General features: G+C 41.4%; 1 protein-coding gene across 2 annotated transcripts; it reads right to left on the bottom strand.

The window, feature by feature from the left end:
- Positions 1 to 1,182: 1,182 nt before the first annotated feature.
- Positions 1,183 to 3,560, bottom strand: LOC119288325. 2 transcript variants are annotated; one of them, XM_037567946.1, is made up of 5 exons: positions 3,343 to 3,560; positions 2,647 to 2,960; positions 1,842 to 2,555; positions 1,649 to 1,749; positions 1,183 to 1,568 (listed from the first exon to the last, which is right to left on the bottom strand). In XM_037567946.1, exons 3-5 carry the CDS (start codon positions 2,226 to 2,228, stop codon positions 1,349 to 1,351), a joined length of 708 nt encoding a protein of 235 aa, XP_037423843.1. In that variant the 5' UTR covers positions 2,229 to 2,555; positions 2,647 to 2,960; positions 3,343 to 3,560; the 3' UTR covers positions 1,183 to 1,348. The 2 variants fall into 2 exon arrangements, with proteins under 2 accessions (XP_037423843.1, XP_037423844.1); XM_037567947.1 differs by having other exon boundaries at positions 2,647 to 2,856.
- Positions 3,561 to 17,194: the final 13,634 nt, after the last annotated feature.

The raw sequence follows: 17,194 nt of genomic DNA, 5'->3' as shown, positions 1-17,194 counted from the left end.
CACATCCTGCTGCTAGTTGTTCTTTGTCTCCATAATGAAATCCATTATTATTATTATACATAGAACCATTGACCAAACAGAAACAAGAAGTTCTCCAGGTCAAATATATGGACTCATATTAGAGCATCTCTAGCAGACCCCGCAAAAGGCCCCGAACCGCAAAATTCGGTGAGTATACGGGCTCAGCCTGATTTTCTAGCCAGAAAAGAGCACGTATACTTGCTCGGCCCGAAAAAAATTTCATCTACGGTTTCCGATCTGCCGCACTCGTTCTCGACCCGCAAACGAGTTTTACATCGAACAGCAAATGCGTTTTGCGGGTCGGGATTTTGTGGGGTCTGCTAGAGTTGCGCTTAGGAGCCCAAACGCAAAGGCCGCATGCTGACGGGCTGGCCCTCGCATTATACTGTATCAAGCTAGTATTGAGAGAATTTTTCGGTGCTTTACTGTTTGGAATATTTTTTTATTTTTATCTGATTTTTTCTTTCCATTTTATGAACAAATATGAACGACTTATTTTTAGAACATTTGAAGAAGAGCCAAAATGTTTTCAAATTTACAAATATTTTTTCAAATTTATGATTTTTGAAATGTGACAATTTTCTTAAACTTTCTATAACATTTTTTAAACATGAACCTTTCTTAGAAACTTGAAATACTTATTTGAAAATCCAGGCATTTTTAAATGTTCTGAACACTTTTAAATGTGAACATTTTATCAAAATTGTGAACATTTCTTGAGAACGCCAACATTTTTTTGAAATTTGCAAAGTTTTGTAAATGAGAACAATTTTTAACAAAACAACATACAACAGAAAAGAAAAAGATAAAACGAACAAGGAAAAGAAAAACCAGAAAGGAAGCACATAAAAAAAACTTCAACCTCCTATATGGTTCTCAAAACTGGCAAAAAAACGTGAGTTGGTTCCCATGTACTCTCTTTGTAAACTAGTATAAGACCATTTGGATCACTAAAGTAGTTAGTTTGGTGATCTAAACGCTCTTATATTAGTTTTAGGAAACTTCTGGAATATTCTGTCTAGCCTTCACTGGGATTCTTTTTCTGTTGTTTCTTTTGGTTTTCTTTTTTCTTTTTCTTTTTTGAATAATTCAAGAAATTCAAAAACTGTTTAATATCTTCAAAAATTGCTCTGAAGTAGATTGGCAATGGTACAATGTGAGTGTGCTAAATCGTTATATTAATTGTGTCCACAAGGGCAAACACAAGACAAATGAAAATATGTTTGAGCTGCTCGATGGCAGCAGGTGGCGAGCATAGATGAGTCGGCATGACCAACCACCAAGTAATAACCGACCATCATTATGCTTACTTCCTTTTCTACTAACATCATATGAAGATGCGTTTTCTAATCCCAGGCCGCCCAATCTCGCTGGGTGATGGCTTTTCTTCAGAATGATCTGGCACTTCTTCAGCATACTCCGACTTTTCTTCCTCGTATTCCGACTCTTCTGTAGAATACTCTAGGTTTGGGACTGATTCATAGTATAATATGCACGGGTACCTTTCCCACTTTGCAGGGTGCGTGCAAAAACTATCTTTATCGAAACTGCAAAACAAAGTCATTATTTCTTTTAGCTACTTCAATATACAGTTAACAAACATGAAACAAAGTTGATTAAAACATACATGTTAAATTTAAACTCATGTGTGCAGGAAAGGCGGCACAAGAAGTCTGCTAAATGCTCATCAAAGTACCACCATATGGCAATATCTGCATTTTGTATGGCCTGTGGAAAATTTACAATTAAATTCCAGATAGCACTATGCCATAATAAGACAAGAACATGAAAAAAATTCTTGAAAGAAGTGATGACCATACCAGATTTTGATTAGGATGTGAAAGGAAATTCCGACAAAAAGTAAACCATGACCATTCATTCTCATAATATCCGGTCCCCCTCAGCAGCCGTAATCGCCACTTATAGAGGTATACCGGATTGAAGTCACGATCACATTCAGCGATCCAACCCCAGGTATACGGAGATTGTAGAACAGGTTCCATTGAATCATCATACTGAAACTTGATGTATCTATGCACTTCCGATATAAGTCCTTGTGGACTGGCGGATGACATCATGCAAGGGTGATTTCTGATGAACGCCTTGAATGTTTGAGATGACTCAGCACCCGATGGCATTTCCCTCATAGTTTTCAGCAAATGGGCAACATAAGCTATCTTTGCTTGTGAAGAATCCAGTTTCATCATGCACACCTTTCAAGTACTTTACCCAAAGCTTTAATGTCCTCCTTATATCCACTAGGGGTGAAATCCACATCAAGCGCATGCACATAGGGATCAATCATGTAAGTATCTGTCGATGGTACTTATATGATATTGTTGCAATCAAATTTACCAGCAAAACACTTGTTCCCCGTGTGATACAAGGATATCATTTCAAACAGTTTTTAAAATGTCTGTGTCCCCAGCTTACTTAACACAGATGTTAATCCCTTTGTCCCGAGCCATTTATTTTTGGACGGTAGTTCATTCATCCGGTACAAAAAGGACATATAGTCCTGTTGAAGATAGGGCCTGCATGAATTATTAATTAAATATATCATAGACCAACTATATACATTCTCCAACATATATAATAGCCATGTGCAGTCATGTATCTACTTACTTTCCGGGGCCACCACCATGAATCACAGGGAATGTTGTAATTGTAGAACCAGGGACAACACCTTCAAGTGATTCTTCCAAGAGCAATCTTCTTTGTTTAACGAGTATAGTTGCCTTGCGAGAATGCTGAATATATGGCCGATTCTACGGTAGATTCACGAGTTACTTGAACGGATATAAGTTGCCCATCAATGCGAACGAACAATTGAAACTACATAAAATTCAAATAAATAAATAAATAAATAAATAGAAGGTCAATGGATATGTATGAACAAACCAGAGTATATGAACAACTGAAGAGCTCCTGGGCAAGAACTGAGAAGTTGCAATGAAAGAAAGTAAAAACAAATCAATAGGCAAGTAAATGAAACATGCAAACTTTTTTAGATCTATTGATCCTATGGCCAAATCAAGATGATACAACTTAGATCGCAGCTCACTCACTGTCCTTTGCAAAGGAACTAGCAGCGCGCAGAGAAATTAAGGGGGGAAATGAACTAGCTAGCTGAGCCATGGGTCCGTACAACATTTTTCGCTAGCTAGCTACACAAGGGGAAATGAAGAGTTGTGGTGGCAAAAAGTTTGACAAGTTGCTGCAGCTAACTCTGCTCATCCATGCTAATTAACCACAGCCATATCTATCTATCAGCCCAAATATCGAATTGAATTCCCGCACATAGAACCAATCATACAGTACCTGGGAAGAAGAAGGCACGGCAGAGTTAACGCACTCCGTGTCGTCCGCTCCGACCAGCTCCAACGGCGCCCCGACCAGGGCAGACTTTCTTCCCTTTCTCTGAGCAGAGAAGAAGCCTCCCATTTCCCCCCTCGAGAGAGAGGTAATTCCAGGCTCTTCTTCAGCTCCTCCTTAAGCAGTTGATCAGTAATTCCAAAGAACAAGAACTGGTGGAAAAAGGTCCACGCTTGGTGTGTAAATTATAATATACCAACGAGACAGCCATCTGCCACGGGGGCCATGAAAGCTCCAGCTTAATTTCTCTTTGGCACTCAGCTATCCCGCGAGTTTATTAATAACCAATAATAGAGTGGACCTTATCCAATCCAAGATTGCTTACGAATCGACGTGTGGAAAAAGATATACAATTGCAACGCACTGAAATTCAACAACGGAGTACTTTGGTACACATCCTGCTGCTAGTTGTTCTTTGTCTCCATAATGAAATTGTTCATGGTGTAATTTGGTTAACAGTCTGTATGATCGGCCAAATTAATTTAAATGAATGTGGTCGGGTTATTCGTTCATACATATATCTACCCTTGTTGTTTAATTCAAAATGCAGGCGTGGTCATAGTCCAGTGCAGATGACACATCAGGAGATCAGGTGCACTGAAGCTATTTACCCAGAACAAATATATGGGATTTTGCAACGATTAGCGGCTATTTGGACAAATTCTCGTATGCTGGGCTAAACTGTGGTTGCTAAGATGAAGGATTCTTGCATGAGCTATGGAGTCATTTATGAGAAGATGCAACAATACATGATGAATGATCAATCATTCTTAGCCGGTGTGATTAGCGACCTTGCCGGAGTATTTTATTATTTTCCTTGTAGGCTCAAGGGTATTTATACGTATGTGTATAACTTGGGCTGTGATTACCATGTGGCCGGAATATTTTATATATTTATATAAGGCAAAGGGTAGTATACATGGTAACCGAATCAGATCCTGATCGGTTTAGTTTTGGAGTTCTATACTTGTACGACAAGTACTTATGTATACGCCAAGTCCCGCGTGACTTAATAAATAGGCCATGGCCGATTGAGAAAAACATCAATCGATCTATCAACAAATACATTACTTTTTTACGTATGTCTTTTTCTCTATCGTTCTTCTCTGCCGAGCCCTAGCAACCCTAGGGTTTGGTAATCTTTGCCGTTTTGCGCTGAAAAGCGGCCGGTTCTCCTCCACGAAAGCGAGGGATCTTTGTTGCTTTGCTCAAAAAGCAATCGTTCGTCGTCATGAAAGCACGACAATTATCTTGGTGTTGCGCGACGATTTTCCGTGCCTACACAATTGGTGACTCCGCTGGGGACGAGAAGAAGAAGAGGCACACGATGAATACCGAGTCCAGGAATGGGAGCGACATCGACCCGGAGAGCGTCATCGCCGTCACACTGGACGATCTGTCTGAAGATGATCGGCGCGAGCTTGAACAAGAGCTTAAGAAAGAGATGGCCGAGCGACTAAAATTAAAGTTGACTGGATACTGCAAGACAAGGATCGGCGTCGTCAAGAAGGTACATGTGCCGAACCCTTCAGATTCGATCAACGCCAAGGTAAAAAAGTCAACGGAAGAAATTTCCCATCTAATTGATATGTGCGTAGCTACCAAGTATGATTCTGATATGAAAACTACGACACACACAATTACTCAATCAATAGCTAATAGAATTGAGGAATTTAAGGAGCAGCTTCACAAAGATCTTGAAAATATTTTACCTAGTCATGTTCGGTCGTTAGTGCTGCAAATCAACGATGATTATTCTGAGAAAATACTGATTGAGAATAGTGGCTTCACTAGTAATAATCATACACCTGGAGCATCGGCTAATAACATTGTGCAGCCCCATGTTCCTTCAAATAGTGATCAAGGTGGCCGGAACTATGAGAGCAGTTCGGCTAATAATTTTATGCCTAGCATAGCTACTCCTATTGTCTCAACTTTGGTTCCACAAAATCACAACAGCAATAACCGAAGTGCTAGTTCTAATTCTAGTTTGCAACAACTTTTTTATGCAACTTTAGAATATAGTACACCACCGCTATTTACTGTCAGTACTGGGATTCCGTGCGGGCCGGTACCCGATTCATATTTTAATGGGTCTCCATTGCAAGCATCACAAGCTCAAATTTCTTTGTCGGAGTTCCCATCACGTGCTAGCGTTCCATCTGTTCCACAAACTAGTTCTCTACAGCCGAATGATAGTTTTAAGGATAAGCTTGCTAGTATACTAAGAGAATTCGGTTTAGAACCTAAGAGTAAAGCACGCGCATATCAAAAACCATACCCTGATTACTTTGACTCGACACCATATCCTTGTGGTTTTAGAATTCCATATTTTATTAAATTTATGGGGGAAGATGGTAGATCTACTTTCGAGCATATCAGACAATTTTTAGCCCAATGTTGTGATATCGGCACATCGGATGTTTATAGGATTAAATTGTTTCTGTTGTCTTTGTCCGGTATTGCATTTACTTGGTTTACAGCGCTTGCTCCTAATTCTATTTCAACATGGGCACAATTGGAGCAAAAATTTCATGAGTACTTTTATAGCGGTGAAACAGAAGTTCGCCTTTCAGATTTAACTATGGTTAGGCAGAAATATAATGAGCATGTTCATGATTATATTAGGAGGTTTAGGGATGTCAAAAACCGATGTTTCAGCTTGACCATAGCCGAAAAGGATTTAGCCGATCTTGCCTTTTCGGGTCTTATTGCTCATATTAAGGATAAACTAGAAGGGCAAGAATTTTTAGATGTTAATCAAGTTTTGCAGAAGGCTTTGGTGCAAGAAAACCGGACTAAGGAGATTAAATAATATAGCCGGTTTGAAGATAATATTGATAATGAGAAGGATAATCATGTAGGTAATGCCTTTGATTATGATAGTAATTCGGCTAGTGAAGTTGACGTTAATATATGTGTAGCCGAATGGATTCCAGCGTCAAAGTCAAAACCCTTTGCATGTTCTGCTTTCAAGCCCACGCCTGCTAGAAGAGATGAAACAAAATACACTTTTGATGTTAGCAAGTGTGATAGAATTTTTGATATGTTACTGCAAAATAAAATAATTAGAGTGAGAGAGGGCCATGTAATTCCACCTCCAGAAGAGTTGGGTAGACGAGCTTATTGTAAGTGGCACAATTCTTTCTCTCATGCTACTAATGATTGTAACATGTTTCGTCGACAGGTGCAATCGGCCATTAATGAAGGACGATTGACATTTACAGAAAGTTCTAAGATAAAGCTTGATAGTGACCCTTTTTCCATCAATGTGGACGAGCTTAAGAGTAAGAAAATGCTTATTCGGTCGGATCAGACCGAATCTGCAAGAGAAAAGAATGTTATTGACGATAGTGCTCCTCCAAGGATGATCAAACCAAAAAATCCAGAAGTAGGAGTGTGGAAAGTCAATGGAAGAAGGAAACAAGCTCCAAGACCAAAGCCGACAGTTAGCCTGTTGTTGGAAAAGTACACCTCACACAAGGCAAGCAATGTGTTTAATCAGCTTGGAGGTAATAAGTGTCCTAGATCTCCTTCTAGAACTACCAGTCATCAGCGACGGCAAGGAAATTCATATGACCAGCAGATGTATTTCAAAATGGATCCGACATATGGGGGATGCGCACCTCCTATTTATCCATGGTTTCCTCCGTGGTGTTTTAATCCTTGGGTGCCATATCCTACAAGGCCAATGTGTTATTCTCGACCAGAGTGGATTCCAGCAGGGCCAATGTATAGGAAATCATTGCATGAAAAAGGGGTTCAGTTTAATCAGGAAGTGAGACCACGTGATGTCAATGTAATCCGTGGTAATGATGACATGGTGGTCCTGGGAACTTCAAACTCGCCTAGGAGGCACAATACAAATGGCATAATTCATAGAGGTGATAAGAAGTTTGTGTGGGTGCCGGTGAGGCATGCTGAATCTAAGTCTATACAAAGTTCAAATGATTCGGATGCTTCTAATATTATGAAACTTAGCGAACACCAATCGGATGCAAGTGTAGAGAATAGTCCAGAAACAAGAGACATTGATGCATCTAAGTTAGAGGCTAAGGTGCACACACGTTCAGAGAAGGAAGTTGTACATGGTAGTACTAATGAGTCGGCTGATGCATGTGCCGATATATTCACTGGAGGCAGTGGGCAATATGGAACTACGAGTACCTATGATCAGTGGATGATTTCTTCGGCCAACAACAAAATATTTGCTCCCAGAACAACAGTACGACAGTATAGGCCAAGAGACTCGGGGGGCAGCAAAATTATTTCAGCTGCACTAGGGACTAAACCAGGAACTCGGTGGTGTCCCATGGGACTCACACACACTAAGAAATGGTGTGTCCAACGACTACGAGCATTTAGAACGAAAGAAGAGATAGCCGAGAAGAATCGCTTGTTCGATCGACAAAAACCAATGGTGCCGAAGATGACATGGATGGAGAAGCGTGTTGTGGAGAAGTTGCCAAAATCTCCCAATGGAAAATATTCAAAAAATTACTATCCTAGCATGTCAAAGGAGGCTTGAGATAATGTGGCCGATATATTATTCTAAATATCGCCCTAAGAAATTTGGCTGACATATTATTTGAATATATCTCCAAAGAGGAAATTGGCCGGTGTGCTATTTGGACATCACCCTTCAACAAATTATATGGCCGCCGAAGTTATCGAAGCCTTCCTATGGAAATGTGATAGTGTTTTTGGTGAATAGAATTATACCAAAAACAAGGGGGCATGTGTTCATGGTGTAATTTGGCTAATAGTCTGTATGATCGGCCAAATTAATTTAAATGAATGTGGTCGGATTATTCGTTCATACATATATCTACCCTTGTTGTTTAATTCAAAATGCAGGTGTGGTCATAGTCCAGTGCAGATGACACATCAGGAGATCAGGTGCACTGAAGCTATTTACCCAGGACAAATATATGGGATTTTGCAAGGATTAGCGGCTACTTGGACAAATTCTCGTACGCTGGGCTAAACTGTGGTTGCTAAGATGAAGGATTCTTGCATGAGCTATGGAGTCACGTATGAGAAGATGCAACAATACATGATGAATGATCAATCATTATTAGCCGGTGTGATTAGCGACCTTGCTGGAGTATTTTATTATTTTCCTTGCAGGCTCAAGGGTATTTATACGTATGTGTATAACTTAGGCTGTGATTGCGACGTGGCCGGAATATTTTATATATTCATATAAGGCAAAGGGTAGTATACATGGTAACCGAATCAGATCCTGATCGATTTAGTTTTGGAGTTCTATACTTGTACGACAAGTACTTATGTATACGCCAAGTCCCGGGTGCCTTAATAAATAGGCCATGGCCGATTGAGAAAAACATCAATCGATCTATCAACAAATACATTACTTTTTTACGTATGTCTTTTTCTCTATCGTTCTTCTCTGCCGAGCCCTAGCAACCCTAGGGTTTGGTAATCTTTGCCATTTTGCGCTGAAAAGCGGCCGGTTCTCCTCCACGAAAGCGAGGGATCTTTGTTGCTTTGCTCGAAAAGCAATCGTTCGTCGTCACGAAAGCATGACAATTATCTTGGTGTTGCGCGGCGATTTTCCGTGCCAACAAAAATCTATTAAAGATAGAAACTATTGACCAAATAGAAACAAGAAGTATACATCCTGTGAATAGGACTTATTCATCCTACATACCTCAAACACTTCACATAAAACATTTGAACAAAGTTAATCAAGCATTTGAAAAATGTTAAATGCGTATAGAAAAATTGTTTCTCATGTGTACGAAAAATACATACAAAAAACCTGTAATGTGCATCGGAAAAGATGATGATGTATTTGAAAAATGTTAATCAAGTATTTGAATTTTTTTATTCTTGATAAATATGTATCTCATGTATACAGAAATGTATTAAAAAAACAACGCGTATGAAAAATGTTGATCATGTATCCGAAAAATGTAACATACATTGAATATAATTAGACAGAGATAATATTTTACAAAGTTAGTTCTGTATTCAAAAATAGTTTAACATTTACATAAAAAATGTTCCTGATGTATACGGAGAATATACATTGTTTGCGCAAAAATGTTAATTCAAATTTGAACTACATGCACACATATGCTCTAATGCATATAAATTGGTTGAAAATTCAAATATGCGTCCTTGGTTGCATGCTTAATTAGATCTCATGCAAGAAATGAGAATTAATGTCAAACACCCTGCCACCATCACTCGGCCACAAATATTGAGATATATATACCTGGTTTTTAAATTCTAGTAAATCCAAAGCTCGTCTGAAATTCATGAAACTTGGCATGCTGTCATGGAGCGGCATCAATATGCCGTGGTAAATTTTTTGTCCCATTTGGGGCAGGTTTGGGGATATGCTTCTCACAAACCAGAGTTTCTTACAACAAGCCCGATGGTTTTGGTAGGGAACGTTTCACCTTTCTGGACGAAACGATATGCATTGCCTCTTCTTGATTTCAATTTTTTTTTCTAGTGTCAACATAGAACAATAGGGGTGTTGTGTCAATTTTTGGGATTTTTAGGGGTTCGCTTGGACATTTTTATACATTAACTGAGTTTTCTATGCATTCATGTGCATAATTCAAATTTGAACTATACATGCACACATATGCTCTAATGCATATAAATTGGTTGAAAATTCAAACATGTGTCCTTGGTTGCATGCTTAATTAGGTCTCATGCAAGAAATGAGAATGAATGTCGTCAAGCACCCTGCTACCATCACTCGGACGCAAACATTGAGATACCTGGTATTTAAATTATAGTATAAATCCAAAGCTCGTCTGAAATTCATGAAACTTAGCATGCATGCTATCATGGAGCGGCATCAACATGCCGTGGTAAAACATTTGTCTTATTTGGGGCAGGTTTGGGGATATGCTTCTCACAAACCAGAGCTTTTCACAACAAGCCTGATGATTTCGGTAGGGAACGTCCCACCTTTGGGGACAAAACGATATCCATTGCCTCTTATTGCTTTGACAATTTTTCTCGTGTCAACATAAAACAATAGGAGTGTTATGTCAATTTTTGAGATTTTTCGGGGTTTGTTTGGATATTTTTATGCATTAATTGAGTTTTTCAATGCATTTATGTGTATAATTCAAATTTTAACCATTCACGTGATGCCACGTGTCTTGATTTTAATGGCTATAGGTTTTAATGGCTCTTGATCGCAAACGTTTTAGAAAGAACACCCGTATGCAAAGTGAGAGCAGGATTTGTGCATCTCTTCAACACAAACGGTTGTTTTGGATGACCCGTGTGCAACCACTTTACAGACAATTTGGTAAGATTTGCATCTGTCATATTGGGTATGTTGTCATTTGTCAAACTGGAAAGATTATCATTTGTTGATCTAGTAACATTGCCATTTGTCAACCTTGTAACACTGCAATTTGTCAAAATATGAAGCTAAAAATCACTAGCAGTATCTAATTTTTATAACTAAAATTCAGTAATTAAGCATAGATGGAGGCGAGGAGGCGTGTTTAGCCGGGCGTGCAGCGGGCGGCGCAGTTCCCGATACAGCTTTAATGCAGACGAGGAAGAGGGTAGCGGTTCCCGAAATGTTGAACGGCCAATAATGCATCCTCCTTCAATTAGCATCATTAATGCATGAAGGAAGTAATGGGAGGAGGACCGGTAAAAGAGGCAGCACAATGTGAATGCAACGCAGTTTGCACTCATATAAAGGCGCCCCTCCATTCCAATGCATCTACCACACCGTACGCACCTAAGCATTTGCCTAAGCACCCACACTAAGCGCAAAACTGCTCACTCCAGACCCATGGTGGCGATGCGTGCGAGTGGCCAGCGGCTGTGCCAGACAGTCCACAATGCCGGCCTGTAGCATGGCACCGAGGATCGTCTCCAGACGATGTTGGCGACCTGCTGGTGGATGGCGCCGTTGACGCCAGCTACGACTCTGAGTTGGACCAGATGATCGTTGCCACCACCAACAAGTTCGTCGTCGTCAAGAAGCTCGCGGACGACATTGCCGTACTCCTCCAGCCCGCGCGCCCGGGCTCATCATTGCCAGCCACCCTAATCGGCCTCCATGGTCGGAACCTCTTTCAAGCATTGGTGGCCCTGCGACTGCCCGCCGATGCCACGAAGAATGTCCACCTGGAGGTCGCGCTCGCCGCGAGGCGCCTCACCCTGCAAGAATTTGTCGACCTACACATCCACGTGTACGAGCAAATCGTGTACATAGGTATCTACAAGGCCAGTGAGGATGCTACAACGTTGGACTTCTTCAACCGGCTGGAAGCCTTGGATGCCTTTGCTGAAAAGCACCTTGACCTTGCCACAAAAGCCGTCGGTGGGTGGCCCGGCGCACTGAGTTGAGGAGGATAAGGTCGTACATTGATGGATGCATCTTTCTTCTTGCCTCCTTAATTCTTATTGTGTTATTGCATTCTCGTTCCATTCAATACAGACATGTGTGATCCCTTTGCCTAATTATATGCATCACTGTAACTAGTACTCCATCTTGTCAATTTATAAGTTGTGCTACCAGTGTTTGGGGCCGGCACACGACACAATAAGCACACGCACGACGACACATACAGAGAGGACATCGAGCGGTTCCAATGGCGATTTGTCAAAATATGCAGCTAAAAATCACTAGCACTATCTAATTTTTGCAACTAAAATTCAGTAATTAACCACATATTTCATTCATAGATTAAGCAGTCGTGCTTAATCTATACAAACAGTTCAACCGTTAGGCGCCGCGGCGCCCTCTGCTCGCGTCCCTCAGCGCGCTCGGGTTGTGGACAGCTTTTCCTTGCGTGTTCAACTACTATATGCATATATATGGTTGCTCGCCGTTGAGGCGACCGCGGAGCGCTCTGCTCGCGTCCCTCCGCGCACGCTCTGCCAGCGGTTGGGCCTGCGCACGATCACGTCGGGGGCCCCATATGCATGTAGTTGCTCCGCGCGCGTTGCCATGTGATGCAGTTACATGCGGCACGATGGAGTTACGCGCTGCGAATTAGAACTGCCATCAGACGTGCCGTCCGGCCTCCCCTTTAATTCCCGCGGCCATTATAGCCTTAGTCCCTTCAACCTTTCGATCGCTCCCCACAACACAACAAGCACATCACGACGACACATAGAGAGGGGATGTCTAGCGGCACTCCAATGGAGTTCGGCGAGCATAAAGTGGAGACCCACGCAAGGGAGACAGATCTCTCGGTTGTGTACACTATCGACCCGGCTGTGGTGGACGACTACATCAACACCGTTGAGCAGTTGCTTTCTGGAGACAAGTACAAGGTGGTCGACATCGACTTTAGTACACCGACGGTAGTCCCAACATAGATTAGAAGGTTGCCGTCGCCCAGTTGTGCGTGCGCCATCATGTCCTCATCTACCACTACTGCATGGCCAGAGAGCCTTGCGACCGTTTCCGCAGGTTTGTCAACAACACCAACTACAAGTTCGCCACGGCGGAAACCACCGAGGATGTAAAAGCGCTCAGTGTTACGGGCTTGGCCTGCGAGAACCTTGTCGAAATCCGTGACCACTACAGGGTCTGAGGCAGCACGAAGAAGGACTCCCTGGTCGAACTCGCCTTGGCCATCATCGACCCATACTACAAAAAGATGAAGTAGGACGCCTAAAGAACAAGTGTCGTATCCTAGCACAGGGCCTGGGTGCGGCGACTGGATGAACCTCACCTCAGGTTCGCGGCCAAGAGCATGTACACATGCTTCGAAATGTACAGGCGGATCGTTGATATGAGGAAGTGCCTCGTTACCCAAATCAACAAGCCCGGAACGAGCCACAAGCAGAGCAAGCGTCACAAGAAGTAGATGATGATCAGATGATCGTTTATGCTAGTTAATCAGGCATGTAATATGTATTTTACTTTATTGATGTGTGGAAGTGTCATGTGTGTAGTAGCCACCTATGAAATTATGCATGTAATAGTTTACTTTGGTGTGTGCAAATGCCATGGTTGTAGTAGCCACCTATGTAATTGGATGTTTAATTTGGTTAATCATGCATGTAATATATATGTTGTTGTTCTGTATGCAATCCCATCGCACAACACACACGTCTTTTTAGCATTAATCGTCTGTGTTATTATCGGCCTTCGCACACATTTCTGATTACAGACCTGTTCGCAGCGTATCAACATATCTTGTTAGATTGAACCGTTTATGTTCTCTTGTCTCAACACAAATAGTTCATCCGCGTGAACCGCATGCCGTATATCGCACACACCTTGATTTGGCTGACCGTTTCTTTTGTGTTGCATAATCACAAACAATTCATCCTAGTCAACCGTATGATGTTTATCGCACAAACCTTCATCTGGCTGCCCGTTTCTTTTGTTGCTCCTCGTCGCAAACGGTTAATTGCACTAAAATCTGAACCCTGTTTGATGCATCCGTCATCGCAAACGGTTAATTGCACTAAAATCTGAACCGTATTTAATGCATCCGTCATCGCAAATGTTTTGCACCCTTTTTGACGGTTTTTTACGCCACTGTTTGTGATTAATGCATCGCACAGTTTCGTCAAAATATCTCTGATCGTAGTGTCGCGTTAGTAGCATCCTGCAGTAGTGTGTAATCGTCATCATTCACGGGAGATGGCTTTTTGGGGATAAGTGCGATAAAACCCGCATTAATACTCTACAAGCCAAGATCCTCATTGTAGAAGTCCAAAAGCAGCTTATAGAAGTCATATTTGATAATATATCAACAAGACTTGTGACAACCACCATTGAAGCCATCGGGTCCCTGTGCCCTTCCAGATGGCATATCCTTAATAATCTCATGAATCTACCAAACTACGGTTTTGTTAGGTTGGTAATCACTCTTTGGTCAATGTTTTACAAGTTTGGTTATCATAGCTAGTTCCGTGCCATTTCAGTACTCTATTCATAGCAAAATCACACCATCAACAAATTATGGAACCCACCATAATATGCAAGACACATTTAAAACATAAACAACAAAGTAATGTACTAATAAGTAGGTACAAAGGTCCTAGTAACATCTTATCGACGATTGATTTTTCTATTTGATTATATCTAGTCATCAAGACCGCTATCAAGATATTTTTATACCATACACTTTATAGATATCAGTAAAAATATTAAAGGATACACACACATATGCACTGTAAGACATGTAATTGTATCCTTCCTTATCTCTCAAATTTAATTGGGTCTAATTTAACCATGCCTTGAGATGCAATGTAAAAACTATAACAAATTATACAATAAAATTTAAATTTATCATAATTGATTATATGTGATTGTGAGTTGATAAAAATAACATATAAACCAATACTGGAGTTTACTATAAATTATTATATTTATTTTGACTTGGCCTTTTCGGGCCGACAATGTGCCCTAAAACAGCCGACCAATCCACAAACAATTGACTATTAGCATATAATTTTCTAATAAACAGTGCCACTTCTAGAAAAAAAGATGTTCTGCAAAATATAAAAGTGCAGTCAAGCAAGAAAATGAGAGGAGAAACTATTTTGGCGCCCCAACTGAAGGGTGGTGCTCCCATCTGTGGCGCCCAAAGACATTACTGCACCGAGGGTTGACGACCTCAAGTGGCCCGTCCACGCCGATGGGAGCATCTATTGGAGGGGGAGGGGCCGCCCTACACGACATCGGCTCACCTCCCTCCATATTGGCTCCATGTTGTTCTAACACGTCGCTCTTCCAGAGAACCTGGACTTTGATCCGTCCTTGTACGCTGTCTGGGAAACGAAGGACGGCACAAAAACTGCCTCGTGGCCATGGAAATGGAATACAGTATCCTGCGGGTGTGGTTCAGGAAGGAGGACAAGTCCCGGGAGCCGCAGTGGGAGATGGATGCTTCAAAATGACATCTGCTTCGAAGCCAAGTAAAGAAGGTTTGCGATGTGACCGCCAGCGTCGTGCTGCTCTCGATGGCCATAGAGAGTGTCGCCATCCATTGTTATGCCTTTCACCTCAAGAACGCCCTCCAACCTAAGTTGCAATTGGAGGCAGTGTTCTTCACATCCAGTGGATGTGTGTGCCCTTATTGATGGGGCGTGGCCATGCCATGAAATAGGGGCGCACCTATCCAGTGGATGGGTTCTTACAGTCAAGTTACACTCAGTGTACTCTCAAAACATTTTCTTTGAGTTCCTGAAGCTATTTGTCCAATTTGGGCCTGTGGTTTCCCTTATCTGCTGCTTTAATCAACAACTCGAACTGCGGCAAGACAGTGGTCTCCAGTTCATGGAGCTCACGTGCCATATCCACTCCAAGGTACGTTGAAGCATTAGAAAGGAGCTTCTTTAAGGCCGGCAATGCAGCCAATTTTAAGCTTACGCTTAAGGTAGCACTAGCTAGCGACACTTCCATCGGATTTTAGGGTCTATTTTTTGGTTGTATTGGCCTAGGGAGGGAGTTGTGTTTGTTCTGTGGATGAAGAGATCTTGGGTGTAGAAAGACAAATTATGGGAAACAGGTAAAAGAACAGACTTCTAATTTCTGGAAGCACTGATGGGAAGCACAAATTATGGGAAACAGGTAAAAGAACAGACTTCTTTTTCGGATTTGTTTTAGTGTGGAATTGCCTGAATATATTGAAATACTAGGACTGAAATTATTTCTGGAAGCACTGATGGATGAAAAAAACCTGTTGAAGTAGGAAATCACGAGTAAAATTGGCAAACTCCAATGGTGACAAGAAAAAAGAAATGCGCTGGGAGATCCGATCTGTAGACAATGGCAAAAAAGTAAGCACACTATTTTGAGGGTGGAATCTAACCTGAATAAATAATAGAAGAGCAGTAAAAGTCCTTCTGGATCGGAGGTAGAAACAACCAGTGAATATAGCAATGGTAAACACATGTTGTTGTGGAAAATCACAAGATAGATTAGCCTGTTGCAACATGGAAGATAATATAGTAAAGGGGTAGATTTGTATAGAAAAACAGAGGAGATTAGTTGTGAGCTTACACGGATGAACAAGTAAAAAGCAGCAGTTCAACAAGGTAATAGTGTCAAATATCCCGGGGAATTCTACGGTTCCACGGTGATTTTTCTATCCCTGTCTCACTTTTCATGCCTATCCCACCAGCTGATCACCTACGTAGCCTTCTACTGTCTGCACACTGTCCTCTGCGGGATCATCATTTCCGGTGGCCACCATCTCCATCCGGTTGGCCTCCCCTTGACCGGGTTTTCCCGGTGGCCTGTTGGGCATGCCGTTGTCTTCCACAATTGAGGAAACGACTAATTTCACATCTTAGTTCACAGCAGAATTGGTCCCAGAAGCCCAAACAATAGACTGAACTTCACTAAGCAAATGAACGAATGATTCATTTCCTTTTTTCTTCTAAAACAATCATTGGAAAAAAAAATGAATGTCTTGCTTTCCTGTTGCATCCGGGAAGCTCACAGGAGCTCCTCCACCTTGTGGTCAAACAAAAAATGAGCCCCGTGGCTCTCTTGCTTGCTTCGTTATCTTGGCATCACCGTATGTCCAAATTGTAATTCTGCAATCCATGAGCAAAGAAGGAAAAAATTTGTACAAGCATGGTAAGAACTAATGGGTTCTTCGCACAACATGGAACGAACAAGGAAAAAAGAGACGGAAATTCAATTAATGATGATCAGCAGGCAATTCAGATTCAGAATTAAATTACTACTATGGCGGACTGAGTTTCACAAAGATTTTCGAGAATCACAGACAAATTAAAGCCATTCTGAATTAAAAATAATAATTCTGCTGCCTTTCGCAAGATTGTAGGAGATAAGATGTGTGTG

Source organism: Triticum dicoccoides, chromosome 4A, assembly GCF_002162155.2.
Source record: "Triticum dicoccoides isolate Atlit2015 ecotype Zavitan chromosome 4A, WEW_v2.0, whole genome shotgun sequence".
NCBI lineage: Eukaryota > Viridiplantae > Streptophyta > Magnoliopsida > Poales > Poaceae > Triticum > Triticum dicoccoides.
This window is presented reverse-complemented; position numbering and strand designations above follow the sequence as displayed.

What these genes read in the sequence shown, in the direction of transcription:
- LOC119288325 (XM_037567946.1), bottom strand. Translation starts at nt 2,228, where the DNA reads ATGATGAAACTGGATTCTTCACAAGCAAAGATAGCTTATGTTGCCCAT. An exon ending in CACATCCTAATCAAAATCTG is followed by an intron (nt 1,750 to 1,841) that starts GTATGGTCATCA and finishes AATTTTCCACAG; the next exon opens with GCCATACAAAATGCAGATAT. An exon ending in CATGAGTTTAAATTTAACAT is followed by an intron (nt 1,569 to 1,648) that starts GTATGTTTTAAT and finishes TTTGTTTTGCAG; the next exon opens with TTTCGATAAAGATAGTTTTT.